A 16,759-nucleotide genomic window follows, 5' to 3' on the forward strand; every position below is an offset into this window, starting at 1 on the left:
AGCGCCCGAGTCCCAGGAAGTTTGAATCTTGTGTAAAGCCAGGAAGGCAGGAGACCTCCAGGGAAGTCCCTGAGCAGCCAATGTGAGGTAATCTCCCCCACCTTTGGAAACTGAAAGCTACTTTCTGTTCTTATTCTGGAGAACTACTTACAAAATGCTTGTAAGATTTCTGTCACTGGTATCCCAAGAGGGGACAAAAATCACAACTCATTCACCATTATTTATTTTATTTCTCTGGGTTTGTCTAGTTAAAAGGATCATGATTTACTAGTACATATTAACTTATAAAAAACTCCTCTCTCACTTCAAGGAATATTTTTGGAAAGCACATTTAAAACAATGCAAGATAACACACTTGACCTTTGAACAACATGGGTTTGAACGGAGCAGGTTCACTTACATGAGGATTTTTTTCAGTTGACCCACCCAAATCATAGCCCAGTTGTTCAACCGCTGGTCTGTGCCTGGGCACCGGCAGGTGCAGAGGGCTGACTGTAGCCGTAAAGGAGGAGCAGTGCCCCCCACCTTCTGGTTGTCCAAGGGTCAACTGTTTATAATTTGGGGTTTGAACCTTAAATACTAAGTCTTTTGGTAATCTATTCACACAGGTTATTCAAAAAGGATCTTTTGTTCCTTCATGCTCTGAATCAAATTAACTAGCATAAACACTAATGTAAAACAAGTAGCAAAATGTCCACTTTTTAGAATTTATGATTTAATATGTAAAGCACAATATGGGAGAGACTTGTTATACATTTTACATGCCTTATCTCATTTAATTCTTCAAAGTCAAGAACCAAATATTATGAATTAAAAATGCAAACATTGGGGATCAAAGAGGTTAAGTAATTTGCTCAAGGTCACACAGCCAATGTGTGGTAGGACTGGGGTCTACATGCATGCAGCCTGACTTGGCCTGAATCACGTTACTAAAAACACCTGGGTGGTGTGTGTGTGTGTGTGTGCGCGCGCGTGCGCGCGCTAAATTTGCAAAAGAGACAGAAAGATTAGAGAAGGGAAGGGAAATTTTCAAAAGAATTGAGGATGGAAACTCTTAAAAGTGGAGATTAAAATAATTCAGGCGGTAAAACCAAATGCAACTCTTTCCCAAGGATGTCTCTGACAAAACTTTGAAAAAATAGGATTCCCATCTGCTCTTGGAAAATCTGTGTCCTCTTAACAGACACTGGCAAGTTTGAAAAACCCTTCCCCGCCTTTGGGGAAGCTGGGTGCACTGAACTAACACATTTACACACAGCTGGTATCTGGTGACTTCAATGCTTTGTTGGAATTTCAAAGAACATTAATTTAGTTATTTAAAAACATACTTCTAAATTTAAAAAAAACAATGTAACTTTTTGCAACTGCTTTAGAAAAATGCCTAGAATTAGAAATGGCCAAATAACTGTTTTCAAAGATATAATTTTATTCTGTTCGCGGTGTTCTCAACAGCACCCTCTCCCAGAAAACAACCACACACTCAAAACATCAATGACAACCCAGTGACACTCCTCCCACAATTTGGGCAACACCCTCTTTCGAGAACGGGATAAGGGGCAATGAGAGATCAAGACCTGTGGGAGATCATGGATGCTAATACAGAATTTTCGTTTTAATTTAATGAAATTAGCAAGTATACAGTGTATCCACCAATAGCTGTACTACTCATTTTCCCCTACTAAAAAAAAAAAAAAACAAAACCCACCAGATGTCGCTTTTCACTTTAATACAACTTTCACTTATTTCCAGAAGTAAAAAAATATGCTAGCATTTCTTCTTTTAGAGAAGGACGTGCCCAGTAAATTTGCACCGACAAGGGCGCAGTGGAATTCGGCTCTGGGTACCGGAAATGCAGCAGAATTAGCAGAGCTGGGGAATGCATTTCCAAGGCAGGCTGGGACGCAAGGGGGATGCGAGGTGGATCCCCGAAAAGCAACCCGCAGCGGCGAGGACTGGGCCGGCGCCCGCGGCTCAGGTTTGAGCATCAGCCGCCGCGGATCGCGCTCTTACCTCGCAGCCCGCGAACCAGCCTCTCAGCCCAGGCCACTCGCGGCGGCTGACCGTCCAGGGGGAGGTGGCGATGCAGCGGGTCCCCACCGCCGGCCGGGCTGGGGCTCGGCGGGCTCTGGTCCTCTCGCCGGCGTCGCCTCCCGCTCGGGTGGCCGGCGCCGTGGTAGCCCCCCAGCCCCCGGCCCCGGGCGCCCGCGGAGCTCACGGCCGAGGAGGCGGCGGACCTCCGGCTGCCCGGGCGCCACTCCACGTCCATCTCCACCACCATCCCCCCTTCTTCCCCTTCCACCTCCTCTTCCTCCTCCTCCTCCTCGGCCTCGAAGCCGGGGTTGTCACGGCTCCACGCCTGCCGCGAGCAGGACGAGAGAGGAGGAGACGGGGAAGCGGAGGCTCCGGCCGGGGGGTCCCGCGCGGCCGCCTGCCGGATGCGCTCCATCTCGATCTCCAGGCCCCTCTGCTCGCGGAGGCCACCCGGGGCCGCACCGCCCGCCATCGGCCGGCCTGGGCCCGCCGCTCCGGGCGCCGGCGGCGGCTTCGCGTCCCCGGGCAGCTGCGGCTGCACGCGGCTCGAGTTCACCATCGCGGTCACTGGTGCCCCGCGCGCCTTTGCCCCGAACAGCGCGCGGCGCTGCCCGTCGCAGGAGCCATGTTCTTTTCTTCCCGGGGCCCGCCGCCTGCTGCTCCCCGCCCCCGACCTCCCTGCAGTCCCGCGTCCCTCGCCAGCCCCCTTGGCCCGCCTCCCCCTCGCCTCGCCTCGCCCAGCCGCCCGGGCGCGCTGCGGGGGGAGGCGCGAGGGAGCCGCCCCCGCGGCAGGCGCCCGGGCCCGCGTTCCGAAGGGAGAAGGGAGCCGGAGTGCAGCGCGCGCGCCCACATTCCATTCGGGTGAAAGGGTTCGGGCGGGGACAGAGTCGCTGACCCATCCACTCGCCTGCCGGCCCGCTTTTGAGAAAAGGGCACGCGGAGCAGTCACAGTCTCCGCGACCCCGAGATCACGTTTGGGTCCCTGCTAACTGCCAGACACTTTAGCCTCGACTTACCAAAGTGGAGAGACAAAGACAGAGAGAGAGTTTTGTGGGATGGTGTGAAATAGTGAAATTCACCCTCAGCTGGGGTACGAAAGCTTTTCTTCCTTTGAAAACTACTAATGTTAACTTCCTTGGCTTTTGACGGCCCTCCTCTCCCATCTTCTTTTGCATTTCGGATTTTTTCTTCAGTCTTTGGTCAACTCCTCTCTCCACCCTTGTGGAACCCCGTGGGTTCTGGCTTGGGGCTCTCAGATCGCTGGCGTTCCCAGAGTGAGCTCATCCCCCTCCCTCTCCCTGACACCCCTGCAAGGGCCTGCTGGCGCCTGAATTTCATATCAGGCCCCAGGTCCGGAACTTTATTATCACTCCACTGAGCACAACCAAGTAACTCTTTGCTCTGCAAACGTCTGGAACTTAACTTGCCCACAAACTGGTTATATTTTCCCCTGCTCTATCAAGCCTGCTTCATTTCCTGTATCCCCGTATCCCCGGTTGAGATTTGAAGCATTGTTATCCTCCTCACTTTCTAAATTACACTTCATGATCATCTCATCCCTTCTCATCCTACACCTCCTCTTCCCCAAATCTTACTACTTATGCCCCACAAATGTCTCTCTGGTAAGACCTCTGTTTTCTCATTCTCCTTGTTGTTGGTTTAGTCCAAAGCCCTTAGCTCATGTCTTGTTCTGTTCCACATTGGAACAACATAGTATCCATTCCACCTCCATTCTCCACTTCCTGGGCTCCAGTGTTTCCAAATTACATTCCAGAACCAAAGCTGCTTATGGTGCATTGATGCTTAGGCACCTCTGGGGGCTTCTGAGAGCTTACGGGATAAAATTTAACTTCCGTTGTGTGGCTTCACAAATTTTCATGATCTGCTCCTGCACTTGGTTGCCAGTACTGCTGTAACAAAGGCACAGAGTGGGTGACCTAAACAACAGAAACTAGTTTCCTCGGGCTGGAGGTTTGAGATCAAGGTATTGGCAGGGTTGGTTTCTTCTGAAGCCTCTTTCCTTGGCTTGTAGATGGCAGTTCTCTTCCGCTGTCCACACACAGTCTCTTCTCTCTGTCGTTGTCTTAGTCTCCTCTTCATACAAAGACACCAGTCATATTGGACTAGAGCCTATCCTTAATGGCTTCATTTTAACCTTTTATTTATTTTTACTTTATTTATTTATTTTTAGTGAGCAGGGAATAAAGAAAGGGAGAGAAACATTGATGTGAGAAAGAAACATTGATTGGTTGCCTTCTGTAAGCACCCAGAACTGGCAACCCGGGCATGTGCCCCAAACTGAAATCAAACTGGCCATCTTTTGATTTTCGGAATGACACCTGACCCACTGAGCTACACTGGCCAGGGCCTAACTCAAATGCGTTTGAAAAACCGTTTCCAAATGCAGTCTCATTCTGAGGGACAGGGGGTTAGGACTTCAATACATGAACTCTTGATGGGGAAACAATTCAGCCCATGACAACTTCCCATCAACTTTTCTATCATGGTTTCCCATCCTATATGTCCTTTTGCAACATCTTTTGTTGCTTCCCTATGTACTCATAATACGCTGCTTGTATTTAGGTAATCATGGTTACCTATCACCTGATCCTGCCCTTTACCTATTTAGGTACCCATCTTTTGCTTAAGGTAGTTCTGGTAGGTTTGGAGCACAGGTATGACTCATGCTATCCATCAGTTCATTCTGAAGACCTTTCCTGGGCATATAGAGCAGAGTATGAAACAGCTCCTGACATCAAAAGGAGGCCGACAAATAAACCACGAATAACTGTCCTGGGTCAGGGTTACAATGCCTGCAATCCAGAGATTTGCCAAAGCTGGTGAGGCCCTGCAAAGCACGCCCGGACTGCATAGTCAGTGGACTTGGAACAGACACGTGGCCAGAGGAGTGCCAGGTCTGAAATGAGAGCACAGAATCTGAGGCAAAACACTGCACTGAAGCTGGAGAATAGCTCTAGTGCAGTGTTTTAAAAACTATCAAAACATTATCAGCATCACTTGTGTCACTTGTTAAAAATACAGATTCTGGGTCCCCACTCCAAGTTATTGATTCAGAATCTCCAGGATTTCAGGCCGAATCTTCTCTTTGGGTTCTGGGGCACCCTAAGTTTCAGAAGCACCAATATGTCCCGAATGGATGGGCTTTCATGAAACATTTACCCAGGATCCCTAGTGCTTATCACCAGTGATGCCATTACCCAGATAGATAGAAGAAACTTCAGTTGTCCTTGAGTCAGACTTACTCGTTGCCTTGTGCCTACGCTGTGCTAATCCAGAAGCCTGGGTTCAGATCCTGCTCTACCATGTCCTAGCTGTGCAACCTTGGGAAAATTATTTTTCTTCCTGTGCCTATGAACATGGAAATAGTGTTCAGGTCACAGGATTGGTGTGAGGATTAAGTGAATGAATGCGGGCAAGACATGCAGAATGCTGTCTGGCACATGGTAAATGCTCAGTGTTAGCTATTATTAGCTCTTAGATCTTAGTTATGATAAAAATTTTCATCTGTTTTAAATCGCACATTTGGGAGTCCTCGTCCCAGCCAGACTATGATCTTTTTGAGGACAGAGGCTCCATGCCCACCACAGAGCATTCTACAACACACACTTCTTGGGCAGCTACTATACTCCAGGCACAACGTTAGGAGAGAATGCAATCAATGAGACAGGCGAAGCGCCCCGTCCTTCAGAAGCCTGCATTCCCTGAGTATTTGTTGAGGGAGTGAATGAATGTAGTGAGGTGCGGTAATTTTGAGTCACACAACTAAAACTTCGACAGAGCCTGGGGTTTCCTAATTCTTCATGTCGCTCCCACGAGCCAGCACCGCTGCTCTGGGCTCTGGCGGCCCTGGAAAGAATTTAAGCCCCTCTGAAGCTATGACAGAGTCACAGCTCAAAATGCTATTCTCAGACTTGTGATATTTGTTCCCAAATATGTTTTTGGTTTTCCACAGCTGAAGGTTTAGAAGACAGCAGATTACTGCTTAGTGTGTTGATTTCTTGTTCGTTCTTACTATTTTTTTGCTAGTAGGGCTATAGTCCAGAGACCTACAGAATAGAATCCTGAATAGGAAAACAATATCAAGGAATAACAGAAAACACAAATTAATTTAATTTTATCTATACATTGGGTTCAAATTCTGCACTTTTACTGTGCATAGTAAATAACATTATTACTTTAGTTAAAATATGCTAAATGGAACAAAATGCTATGTGGACAGATCCTTTGAGGAGTCATAATCTCATTGGAGAGATACACATACTTAGTCTAAATAACAATAAATATAATTTAATATCAAGAATATAATTTAATATCAAGTCATTAATGAAGGCTTTCAGCTCTAATGGGGATTGAGAAGATAGCCTGCTGGTGTGTGAGGAGAGAGCGCCAGGTGTATGTTAAGAAGTACAGACTCTATTTTGTGACTAGTTAGGTCTTTCTTTTAAAAAAATAGTGTCAATTATTTAAAATAATTGTTTAAAGATTTTATTTTATTTATTTATCTTTAGAGGGGAAGAGAAGGAGAGAGGGAGAGAAATATCAATGTATGGTTGCCTCTGGTGTGTCCCCCGCTGGAAACTGGCCTGCAACCCAGGCATGTGCCCTGACTGGGAATCGAACCGTGATCGTGTGGTTCACAGGCCCGTGCTCAATCCACTGAGCTACACCAGCCAGGGCTAAAAAATAGCGTCAATTATTTAAAATAAAATCTGAAAGCTTCTTCCCAAGACTATACCCTTCTCCTGAAAAGTATTCAGGTTGATTGAAAATGTGTCCACACATACATAGTTCAGAATTAGTTGTATGCTTACCCAAATTTTAATTACAAATCATTGCAAGATATGTGATTTAAAAAATTCACAGCAATATTTGTGTAATGTAATTTGGTCCATTGTGTCCTAAACCTTACATTTCAGGACTTTCACTACTAATTTCAGTCCTTAGTCTTCATAAAACCTACACCAGACAGCCAATATGTTTCCCATGAAATACTATTTTTTTTCTGGCTTACTAGTGTTCTCTTCTGTGCTTTTACGTCGACACAGTTTTTTTCCCCTTCAGAGCTCCTAGCTTTTACCGAAGCAGTCCTTGAGGCTGTAGATTTCTTTCCTATCCACAGAATTCCTTTCTTTAATATTCATCTTAAAATTCTATATCTCATTTAAAATTTTCCCTTAATAGGTAAGTGAGATGTACAAGCATATTTTTCCTCATCTGGTTGCCACAATCACATTGCCATATTACAGATGTCAGCAATCTATAGGGCCCCAAATACCCTGTTGGATAGATAACAGCATGGGTTCTATTTGAATTTATCTCATCTATGTGGCAGGTTTTTCTGGGGACATGAATACAAAGTCCGCCTCTTAGCTTCAGTACTACTGTGGACATTCAGAAAAGCTATTTTAAAAGGCAACTTTAAAACAGTCCAATCTGATTTAGTACTTAGTTTTCTTCTTACAGCTGACTTCTATACTATTAGAATTGCCTGTTTGTTTCCTGTTTTGCTTTTATTTCCAGTGTAAACCAACTAAGTAGACCCAAGCTGGAGAACCAGTTGGCCCCACAGATTCCACCTTCACAAGGAGTCTCTGGCATGTGTGATGTTGCCTAGCAACCCACACAAACAAACATGTTTCTTCCTCCATTAGTTTCCCAGTCCTTGTTTATTCAAGGAGATTGTAAAATAAATTTTTACCACTTGACATCTGAAATTATTAGAAGAAAATTTGCCATTTGGGGCTTTATAAGGACTGCTATTCATACCAAAACTTTCACTTTATTTCTCTACTGTCGTAATAACACGAGGCTGAGATTTGTGGTTTTCTTCACGTCTGGAGTTTGGTTTGGGTGTATCCTTGCCTCTGAGAGGGTTATCGTAGCACCCTGTTGGCTGACACTGTGGTTCTGATGACCTAACCTATCTATCTCAGTTTCCTTCTCTGAATAATGAGGTTAAATATTGACCTTATTAATTCTAACATATTTTTTGTTGAAGGGATATTGATGGAATAGTAATAAATTCATCAAGCAATTATAGAGTCTCTGATAGATGCCAAGGACAATGTTAGATTCCTAACTTCAAGGGAATTCAGGCTTACAAGTCTAGGATGCCTGGGAATATCTTTCTTTTTAAAAAAATTAGCCCTGGCTGGTGTAGCTCAGTGGATTGAGTGCGGGCCTGCGAAGCAAAGGATCGCAGTTCGATTCCCAGTCAGGGCACATGCCTGGGTTCCAGGCCGGTTCCCTGCAGGCCAGTTCCCAGCAGGGGACTCATGAAAGGCAACCATACATTGATGTTTCTCTCCCACTCTCCTTCCCCTCTAAAGATAAGTAAATAAATAAAGTCTGTAAAAAATATATTTAAAAAATTATATTTTATTGCTCATGCTATTCCAGTTGTCCCAATTTTTCCCCCATTGCCTCTCTCCACCTGGCATGTCCCACTCCCTCAGGCAACCACCACACTATGAACATGGTCCATGTTCACAGGTCATGCATATAAGTTCTTTGTCTACTCCACTTCCTATATTGTACATTATACTTCCATGGCTATTCTGTAACTACCTGTTTGTATTTCTTAATCCCCTCACCTCTTCATGCATTCCTCTATACCCCCTTCCCATCTGGCAATCATTAAAATACTCTCTGTTCCATGATTCTGTCTCTGTTCTCGTTTGCTTAGTTTCTTTTTTAGATTAAATTGTTGATATATATTTATTCCATTTTATTGTTCATATATTTGATCTTTTTTGTTTTTTTTAATAGGTCCCTTTAACATTTCATATAAAAATGGTTTCATGACAATAAACTCCTTTATTTTATTTTTCTTGTCTGGGTGTCACCTTAGCTGTGATCCTGACCCCCCGATTGAATTTACTTGGCCCTGTACCCTGTAAACCAGGGGTGTCAAACTCATTTTCACCAGGGGCCACATCAGCTTCCTGGTTGCCTTCCAAGGGTTGAATGTAATTTTAGGCCTGTATAAATGTAACTACTCCTTAACAGTTAAGTGAGAACTTGGCACTGACGCTGGGCATAGGGAACCGTTCCGCGTGGCATGGGGAACGTAGCTCAGCCCCCACTTGGAAATGCCAATGGGGGGCAAGGTCTGGCACACGGGACCCACTCACACAGGTAGGTTTTCCCTTGGGGAACCAGGCATGAATTGTACCTAGGCTGCTTTGAGACTTGCTTTTGCTAAAACTCCCTCACCCTGGAATGAGGCAGAAAATGTCTACTGCATATCTTTTTAAAAAAAATATTTTATTTATTTATCTTTAGAGGGGAAGGAGAGAGGGAGAGAAACATCAATGTATGGTTGCCTCTCATGCATCTCCTGCTGGGACCTGGCCTGCAGGGAACCAGCCTGCAACCCAGGCATGTGCCCTGACTGGGAATCAAACCACGATCCTCTGGTTCCCAGGCCTGTGCTCATACTGCATATCTTTAAAGAAACATCCTAAAACTTATTCTAAACCTCTGAAGGACAAGTGTAATCAGTTCAACCACACTTCCCTTTTCATTTGCAAATATCCTTCTTCTCTGATGTAATTAGCAACATCCTCTCCTTTGTTTTTGTAAAAGGTAATCACCTACGGTGAACATGTGCCTAGTAAATGAGGATCATCCTCGATGTGATGTGCCCAGAAAAGCAATAAAAGCCTGTCCAGGCAGGGGTTGGGGCCCCCTCTCTCACTCAGACAGTTGACATGCCCTCCCTTTTTCTCCATAAGACTTCTTTAGTCTGTGTGAGTTTGTTTGTTGTAGCCACAGCACATGCACCCCGCGGGCCTGGTCCACATCAGCTGGGTAGGAACAAGGTGCCAGGCTGGATAACATAAGGTGGAGGGCAGGACTCGACTCACAGGCTTCATGTTTGCCACCTGTGCTTCGAGCCTTGGTCACAACATTTACCGCATCAAGTTGAAAATAACTGTTAACATTGTTGTTTTATTGAATAAAAGTTAAGATCCTAGAGAGCACAGCCCTTGGCTTATTTGGCTTGTTGTTTAGTTGCTCATCAACAATATTTTCTTGGGTAACAACTCTCTCCCATTCTGAGTCCATTCTGGTGTGCCTCGGGTGTGGCTGATACTACCCGTAGCTTCCAAGTAGCGAGCATGGAACTCAGGGTTGGCCAACTAGAGTATCATGTTAAGTTGGCCTCTGTGATTGATGGTTAAGAACAGGCATGAATCTGGTTTTGTTCAATGGAAATCAGGACAGTACTTTTTTTTCTGAGTAATTGGAAAAGGAAAGCTTCCCTACCCACTAGATCTGGAGTTGTAAGGATGTAAGTCTAGACAAGTTGTCAGCCAAAACCTGATGCTCAGAGAAAAAGTGGAGCCAATAATATATATACAAAAAAGTAGGTATGATATGAAACTAGAAGTACAGCCTAATTGAACCAGTAGTAATGTTTGGGTGGCCAAGCTATTTAAAAACACCGTGAAATACATTTTTATTATTTGTCATATCCTAGTTTTGTTAGCTGCAGGTATAATATTTATCATTTACATCTTTATCCAAATTCAAAAAATGTTTGAATAATGCAGGACCAAGAACCGAGCTTTGTGGAATACTGTGTGAAGCTTTTTCTATTTATTAACTCAAATTTATTCACTAATATTATTTTGGTATAGTTTCTCAAAAACTTTGAATACAAAATACAACTGTACTTTCATTAGCCCAGATTTTCCAAAGTGATATCAAAATATTTTTAAATGCCCTTTGATGCCAACATAAATGAGACGGACAGCATCCTCAGATCCACAAAACTTTACAGAACACCTGTTTAATGCCCATCTAGCCCATTTTAGATGTGATTAAGATGCAAAAGAACTTGCCTATGCCTGCAAGAAGCTTGTAATTAGCTTGCAAAGATAAGCTATACACGGATAAAGCAATTGCCCAAGAAGCTCTGTATGGCATCTGGGAAGGTTTTGCTGTTCTTTTTTAAATAACAGTCTACAGTCTAACACCCAGGATTCTGACTCATTGTGTCTTATGTGGGTACTAGGAGATGGAGAAAGAGTGGGTTCTGATTACATCACCAAATGAAGCTAGAGCTTACCCCTGGACTTTATTAGCCCCCAAATTTCTTTTTTAATTAATTTATTTTTGGTTAGATTTTCCATTCCTTGCAACTGAAGTAGATTTCAGTATATGTGGGTCATACAGACTTTAAGAGTTGTGTTAGTAATATGCAGTGGGTGGTATATGAACACATAATTGAACTACCTGGTAGTAGCTAAGTGTGCTAACCAAGGCATATAGGGTGTCTAGCTTAGCCTCCCTGTCTGCAAGAGTTAGGAGATTAGAGAGTTTGTGGTATATTAAACCCTACCAGTCCTTTTTAATATTATTAAATTACAACTTTGACAACTTGATGCAAATAATATTCCAAGGCACCCTTTAAAAATGTCTTTTTAAGTGGAGAGATTGAAAAATACAGATTTATACTTATGAAATAATCATGTAAAGTACCGCATAGGAAATGTAATGAATAATATCATAGTAAATATGTATGGTGACAGCTAGATACTAGAAATGTCAAGGTTAACATTTAGTAAAGCATATAATTGTCTACCATTATGCTGTGCACCTGACAGTAATACAAAATATTGAGTGTAAATTGTAATTTTAAAAAGTTTTAAGTTTTTTTATTCTCAAGTATTTTTTAATAACAGAAGTTTATAATTTTGATACAGTCCAATTTATGAATTTTTTCTTTCTGGATTGTGCTTTTGATATCATATTTTACAATAGAAATCTTTGCTTCACCCAATGCCATGAAAATTTTCTCCATCTATTTTCTTCTAGAAGTTTTATAATTTCAGATTTTACATTTGGGCATACAATCCATTTTTAGATAGTTTTGTATTTGGTGTGAGATGTGGATTGAGGTTTTATCTTTCTCTTTCTTTCTTTCTCTCTGTCTCTCTCTCTGTCTCTCTCTCTGTCTCTCTCTCTCTCTCTCTTTCTTTCTCCAATTGTTCCAGCACCTTTATGTGAAAAGACTATCTTTCCTTTAATAAAAATCATCTTTGCACCATTGTTGAAACCCAATTGAACTTCTGGTCAAGATGGAGATATAGGAAAACATGGCTCACCTCCTTGCACAACTACATCAAAATTACAACTAAAATATAGAACAGCCAGCATGCAGAACAATCAGAAATTGAGTTGATTGGAAGTTCAACAACTACAGAATTAAAAAAACCACATCTATCCAGTTGGGTATAAGGGGTGGAGATGCAGAATGGGCTGGTCCCACGTTAATGTGTGGTGGAATGTAACTGTCCACTAAGTGCACAGGTTCTAGGGTTTCCTGGGTGATGATACAGGCCAAAGTCAGCCCTCACTTGTGTTCTATCTGGGACTACCCTGCATGATCTATAAAGCAATCTTCAGATGGCTGCTAATTGTGCTGGGCTTGGAGGTTCCCAGGAGAAGCCAAGCTGTGAATCTAGGCTGGCTGCTGCTAGTGCTAGGGCAGGGGCCACTTAGCAAGAAGTATGGAGGTTTGGGGCTCACTGAGGCCAGTTGTTGCTTGTTTGAGAGGATTTAGGAAGTTGTGAAGCTTGAGCCAAGACCAGCTATTCATATGGAAAGTTGCTGTTAATAGCTGTTTCAGGAGTAGAACAGAGCATCAGGGGATCTGATCTCCGGGGTGGAGCAAACCATGTTAGCCAGGTTGATGGAGTCTCAGATAAGCCACTAGCTGGCAGATTCCATAGCTCTGTGGGGGAAAGGCTCAGAAAAGTGATAATGGCCTTTGCCTGCCGGCCTTTCTCCCTGGGAGAAAGCTGTCCCCCACCCCACCCCCACCATCCTGCCTTGATGCCAGACACTTCAGTTGCTCCCATTGGCATCTTTCAGGCTGCTACTGCAATATTGGAACTCAGAAGGAGTGAATCTGAGTAAATCTGTGCATGGGTTCTTTAAGCAGAACCGCTTGGGACACCAGAAGTTTATTCCAGTGGCTCAATCCCTGCTGGATTTTGCAGCCAGAAGTTGTGGGGACTTATCTTCCTAGCCCTGAGAATTTTGGCTGAGGGAGCTGGTGTGGGGCTGGGACTCTTCAATCCTGAGGTATCCCTCCCAAATTTTTATCCAACACACATTAATATGGGACCAGCCTGTTCCACTTATCTGCCCCTCCTACCATTCTGGATGGATGTGGTTTCCCTGATTCTGTTGTTGAACTTCCAACAGAATGAACTTCCAATTAACTCAAATTCTGACAGTTCTGAGTGCTGGTTGTTCTATATTTGAGTTGTAATTTTGGTGTGGTTATGTGAGCAGGCGAGTGTTTACCTTTGCCACCATCTTTACCAGAAGTTCCATTCTTTGTCGTGTTGGTTTTTAAAACAAAATAAGCATTGTATTTGATTCATCAGTTTTTTCAGCAGCCCTTAGATTTTCTTAAAGGTAAGGATATTAAGAAATGTATACCCTCTACTAACAAACCTTTTTTAAAATTAATAATAAGTTTTACATTGTTAAAGTCTATAAACTTATTTTTTAATATGTATAATATTAAAAATTAAGTTATATACTTAATATTAAAAAATTTTGTTATATACTTAAATATATTCAGTGGTCATTACTGGTGTATTTAAAAGATATTCACTTCCTTTGGATTCCTTTAATGCAATCTTTTTGGAGCAGATTTTTTATTAAAAATTTTTTAAAGAAATACTCAGTAATACCTAATGATTCCCAGAATATGAACAAAATTGAGAATGCCTTATTTTGCCATAAGCATAAAACAAATTGGCTGGGCATTTGGCTTAATCTTTTTTGACTTTCTTGTTGTCAGGATTCTGGAAAAATTCCTCCACCTTCCTCTGTCATTAAATGTTTCTAAAAGAAATAGAAGGTCAGGATAAACCCACCTTTCTTCTTTCAGCCTTAGCAGATGACTTGATTTTTTTGCTTCTTGATTTTAAATGATCAGTGTTGCATTCACCAACTGCGAGAACAAATGTCGGAGACTTTCAGGGTTCCAAAGATGTTACTTTATTGGCCAAGTTTAACCTGCGCAGGGGCGAACTCTCCAAAGTGTCCGGGGACACGGTGCCCACAAGGGCTGCAAATGAGAGTCGCGCCAAACGCTTACAGGCTTAGGGTTTTATGGAGGCGCGCAAGCAAGCTGGATACAGAAGCAGATGTGGCGGTTAGCGGTTGGCTCAGGGGCACAATAGGGTTACTGATTATTGGTGAGTTAACTCGTGCACTGGCTCGTGCTCCTTTACCTGATTGGTCAGTTGAGCTCGTGCACAGGGGCAAAATTTCCCTCCCTAGTGACTGTCCAGATGGCTATCTGCCTGACTAACCGTGTTGCTCTTACACCACATCCTGGAACACACCCTGCTCTTCGGGCGTGTCCCGGAGCCTCTTTGTGTTAGTTAGTAAAACACCTTTTGCTTCCTTACAGATATGTTCTGGCTAGTTCCCCTTTGCCCTCAACAATCAGCTTGGTGAGGTATTATTATTATTAATTATTATAATCATCATCATCCTCTTCCTCCTCTAAAAAACAACTTTGTGCTACTCATTCTGCATAATTATTTTTCTGGGAAATATTTTACAGGTTTAATCAGCAAATTCAATTTTTCATTTATTTCAAGAAAGTTTTAAAATAATTTTGAAATACTCTGTGTTATTTGTTTTGTTCTCTTGATTTAGTAATTCCTATTATGCATATGCTGGAAATAATATTTGAGTACTGTATTTTCTTCTTTCTAATAATTTTTCTTTTTGCCATTTTCCATTTTTGTTTTTAATAAGACTCTATAAATCTTGCCCTCATGTTACTGTATCTTTTGTGATTTTATAGTCTCAAATGTGGCTTTTTATTTCTCTAATTATATATTTTAAATCCTTAATGTTTCCTGTGAATTCTGCTAACTTCCTTTTTGTTTCTGTTAGTATAATATGCCCTGTGTACTTTGGTTATACTAAAAGATTGTTTTTTGTTTGTTTAAAATTCAAATTTAACTGGGTGTCCTGTATTTTATCTGGCAACCCTGCTTTTTGGAAAGTTTGGACTAGTGTAACACAGTGCAGCCAAGAGGGGGGCCCCAAATAGGGATTTGGAATGGGGTCCAGAACTCAAGGTGTCCAGGAAATATTGGAAAGATACATAGGATGTCCTCAATGCAGACCTCCCCCCCAACAGGTGTGAGTTGGGGGTGGGATACATCAGAGATCAGGGCCACTGAGATGTTTTGCATAGCAACAGTTTTGCAGATAACCTCTAGAATGGTCATTTAACATATCTATAACCTTTAACTGGTTTCATAGATATGCTAGATAGCTGTGACCATTCTTTGAGTCAGGGAGAAGGGAGTGACTTCCACCCAAGACAAAACAGGAAAGAAACTACCCCTTGTTACAGCACCTGCTTGAGAGGTTGGAGATGATTGGCTCCATGCCATGGGGCGACACCTGCCCAGACTCACTATGGCAGTCCAGTAAAGCTGGAAGGATACGGGAATGCTGGCACATGTAACTGATTGTGCGAGGAGTCAGAAATGGGGCTGAAAAGGAAGATTGGCACGGGGATTTAAACCCAGGTGCGGCAGCCATGATCACCACGTGGCTTTAGCAGAAAATCACCACGCAGCTTTGGAGGAGAACCGCATGGTTTTATCAGAGTGGAGACCTCCACAGCTTTGCAAGAGTGAGGACTATGTAGCTTTGGGGTGCTCCCTTTGGCCATGTGGCCTAGGAAGAGGAGAGACTTTGTCTGAAAGGTGGAAGAAGGGTGAAAGGACTGTAGCATGGTGGGCCATTAGAGGGTGCCACATGACTTTGGATTAACTGGAGATCCTGGCTGACCACACAGCCGATGGTGTTGGGAGCCTGAATCTACTTCTTTTCCTGAGATACGGTACCCCATATTAGGGCAGAGGGAGAAGGAAGGACTGTGTGCATCTGTGGGTATCCTAAAGGACTTTAATATTTTATTTTATTTTTATTTTTAAATTTTTTATTTCTTTTTTTTATTTTTAGAGAGAGGGGAAGGGAAGGAGAAAGAGAGGGAGAGAAATATCAATGTATGGTTGCCTCTCACATGGCCCCCATTGGGGACTGGGCCTGCAACCTAGGCATGTGCCCTGACTGGGAATTGAACTGCGACCCTTTGGTTCACACACAGCCCATGCTTAATCCACTGAGCTACACCAGCCAGGGCAGGACTTTAATATTTTAATGAAGACATTGGGTCACTACTTTAAGTCTATATAGCTTTAAATAAACATTTCCTTTTCTTTTTACAAATCTCTGGCATTGAGAGACATCGTTTCCCTGGTGGTAGGCATAGTGAACCTAGTGGGGGGTCCTTTTGGTAATAGTATGTCGTACAACACCCCTCCCCTTGGTCCTGTTCTGTAACACTAGTGTTACACTAGAGTAGATCAAATTCTAGGTTTGTTTTATTACAATTTGATTCTGTTAAAATTTTATTTTACAAAAAGATTTTATAGGTGAATTGCATCACATTAGGAGGCACATATCTAACAGTCTTATTAGTGAAGTCATGTTTCATTATTGGATGGTGACTACCAATCTCTTTAGTTTAAAGCATGTTTTTCCTTCCAAATTAGTAATATGTGGGGCAGTATTCTGAGACCGGATAAATAGCCTATTCTGGTAACCTTTTGTGCAATGATTCTAATATTTGTTAATGATCATT

General features: G+C 42.9%; 1 protein-coding gene across 5 annotated transcripts in view; it reads right to left on the reverse strand.

Moving 5' to 3' along the window:
* PKD2 (polycystin 2, transient receptor potential cation channel) overlaps nucleotides 1-2,697 on the reverse strand; it is a 217,766-nt gene extending 215,069 nt beyond the window's left edge. For 4 of the 5 annotated variants that reach the window (XR_005066505.1, XR_005066506.1, XM_037046130.1 and 1 more), the window contains exon 1: nucleotides 2,011-2,696. Coding sequence is in view for 3 of the 5 variants with exons in the window: in XM_037046130.1 (XP_036902025.1) it covers nucleotides 2,011-2,590 (580 nt within the window). In the remaining 2 variants the exon portion in view is untranslated. Of the gene's footprint in view, nucleotides 1-2,010 lie in introns of all 5 variants that reach the window. The other variant, XM_037046131.1, reaches the window with a different exon arrangement.
* Between the last annotated feature and the right edge of the window lie 14,062 nt (nucleotides 2,698-16,759).

This window comes from Sturnira hondurensis, unplaced genomic scaffold, assembly GCF_014824575.4.
Source record: "Sturnira hondurensis isolate 20B ecotype Veracruz unplaced genomic scaffold, ASM1482457v3 Scaffold0004998, whole genome shotgun sequence".
Classification (NCBI taxonomy): domain Eukaryota; kingdom Metazoa; phylum Chordata; class Mammalia; order Chiroptera; family Phyllostomidae; genus Sturnira; species Sturnira hondurensis.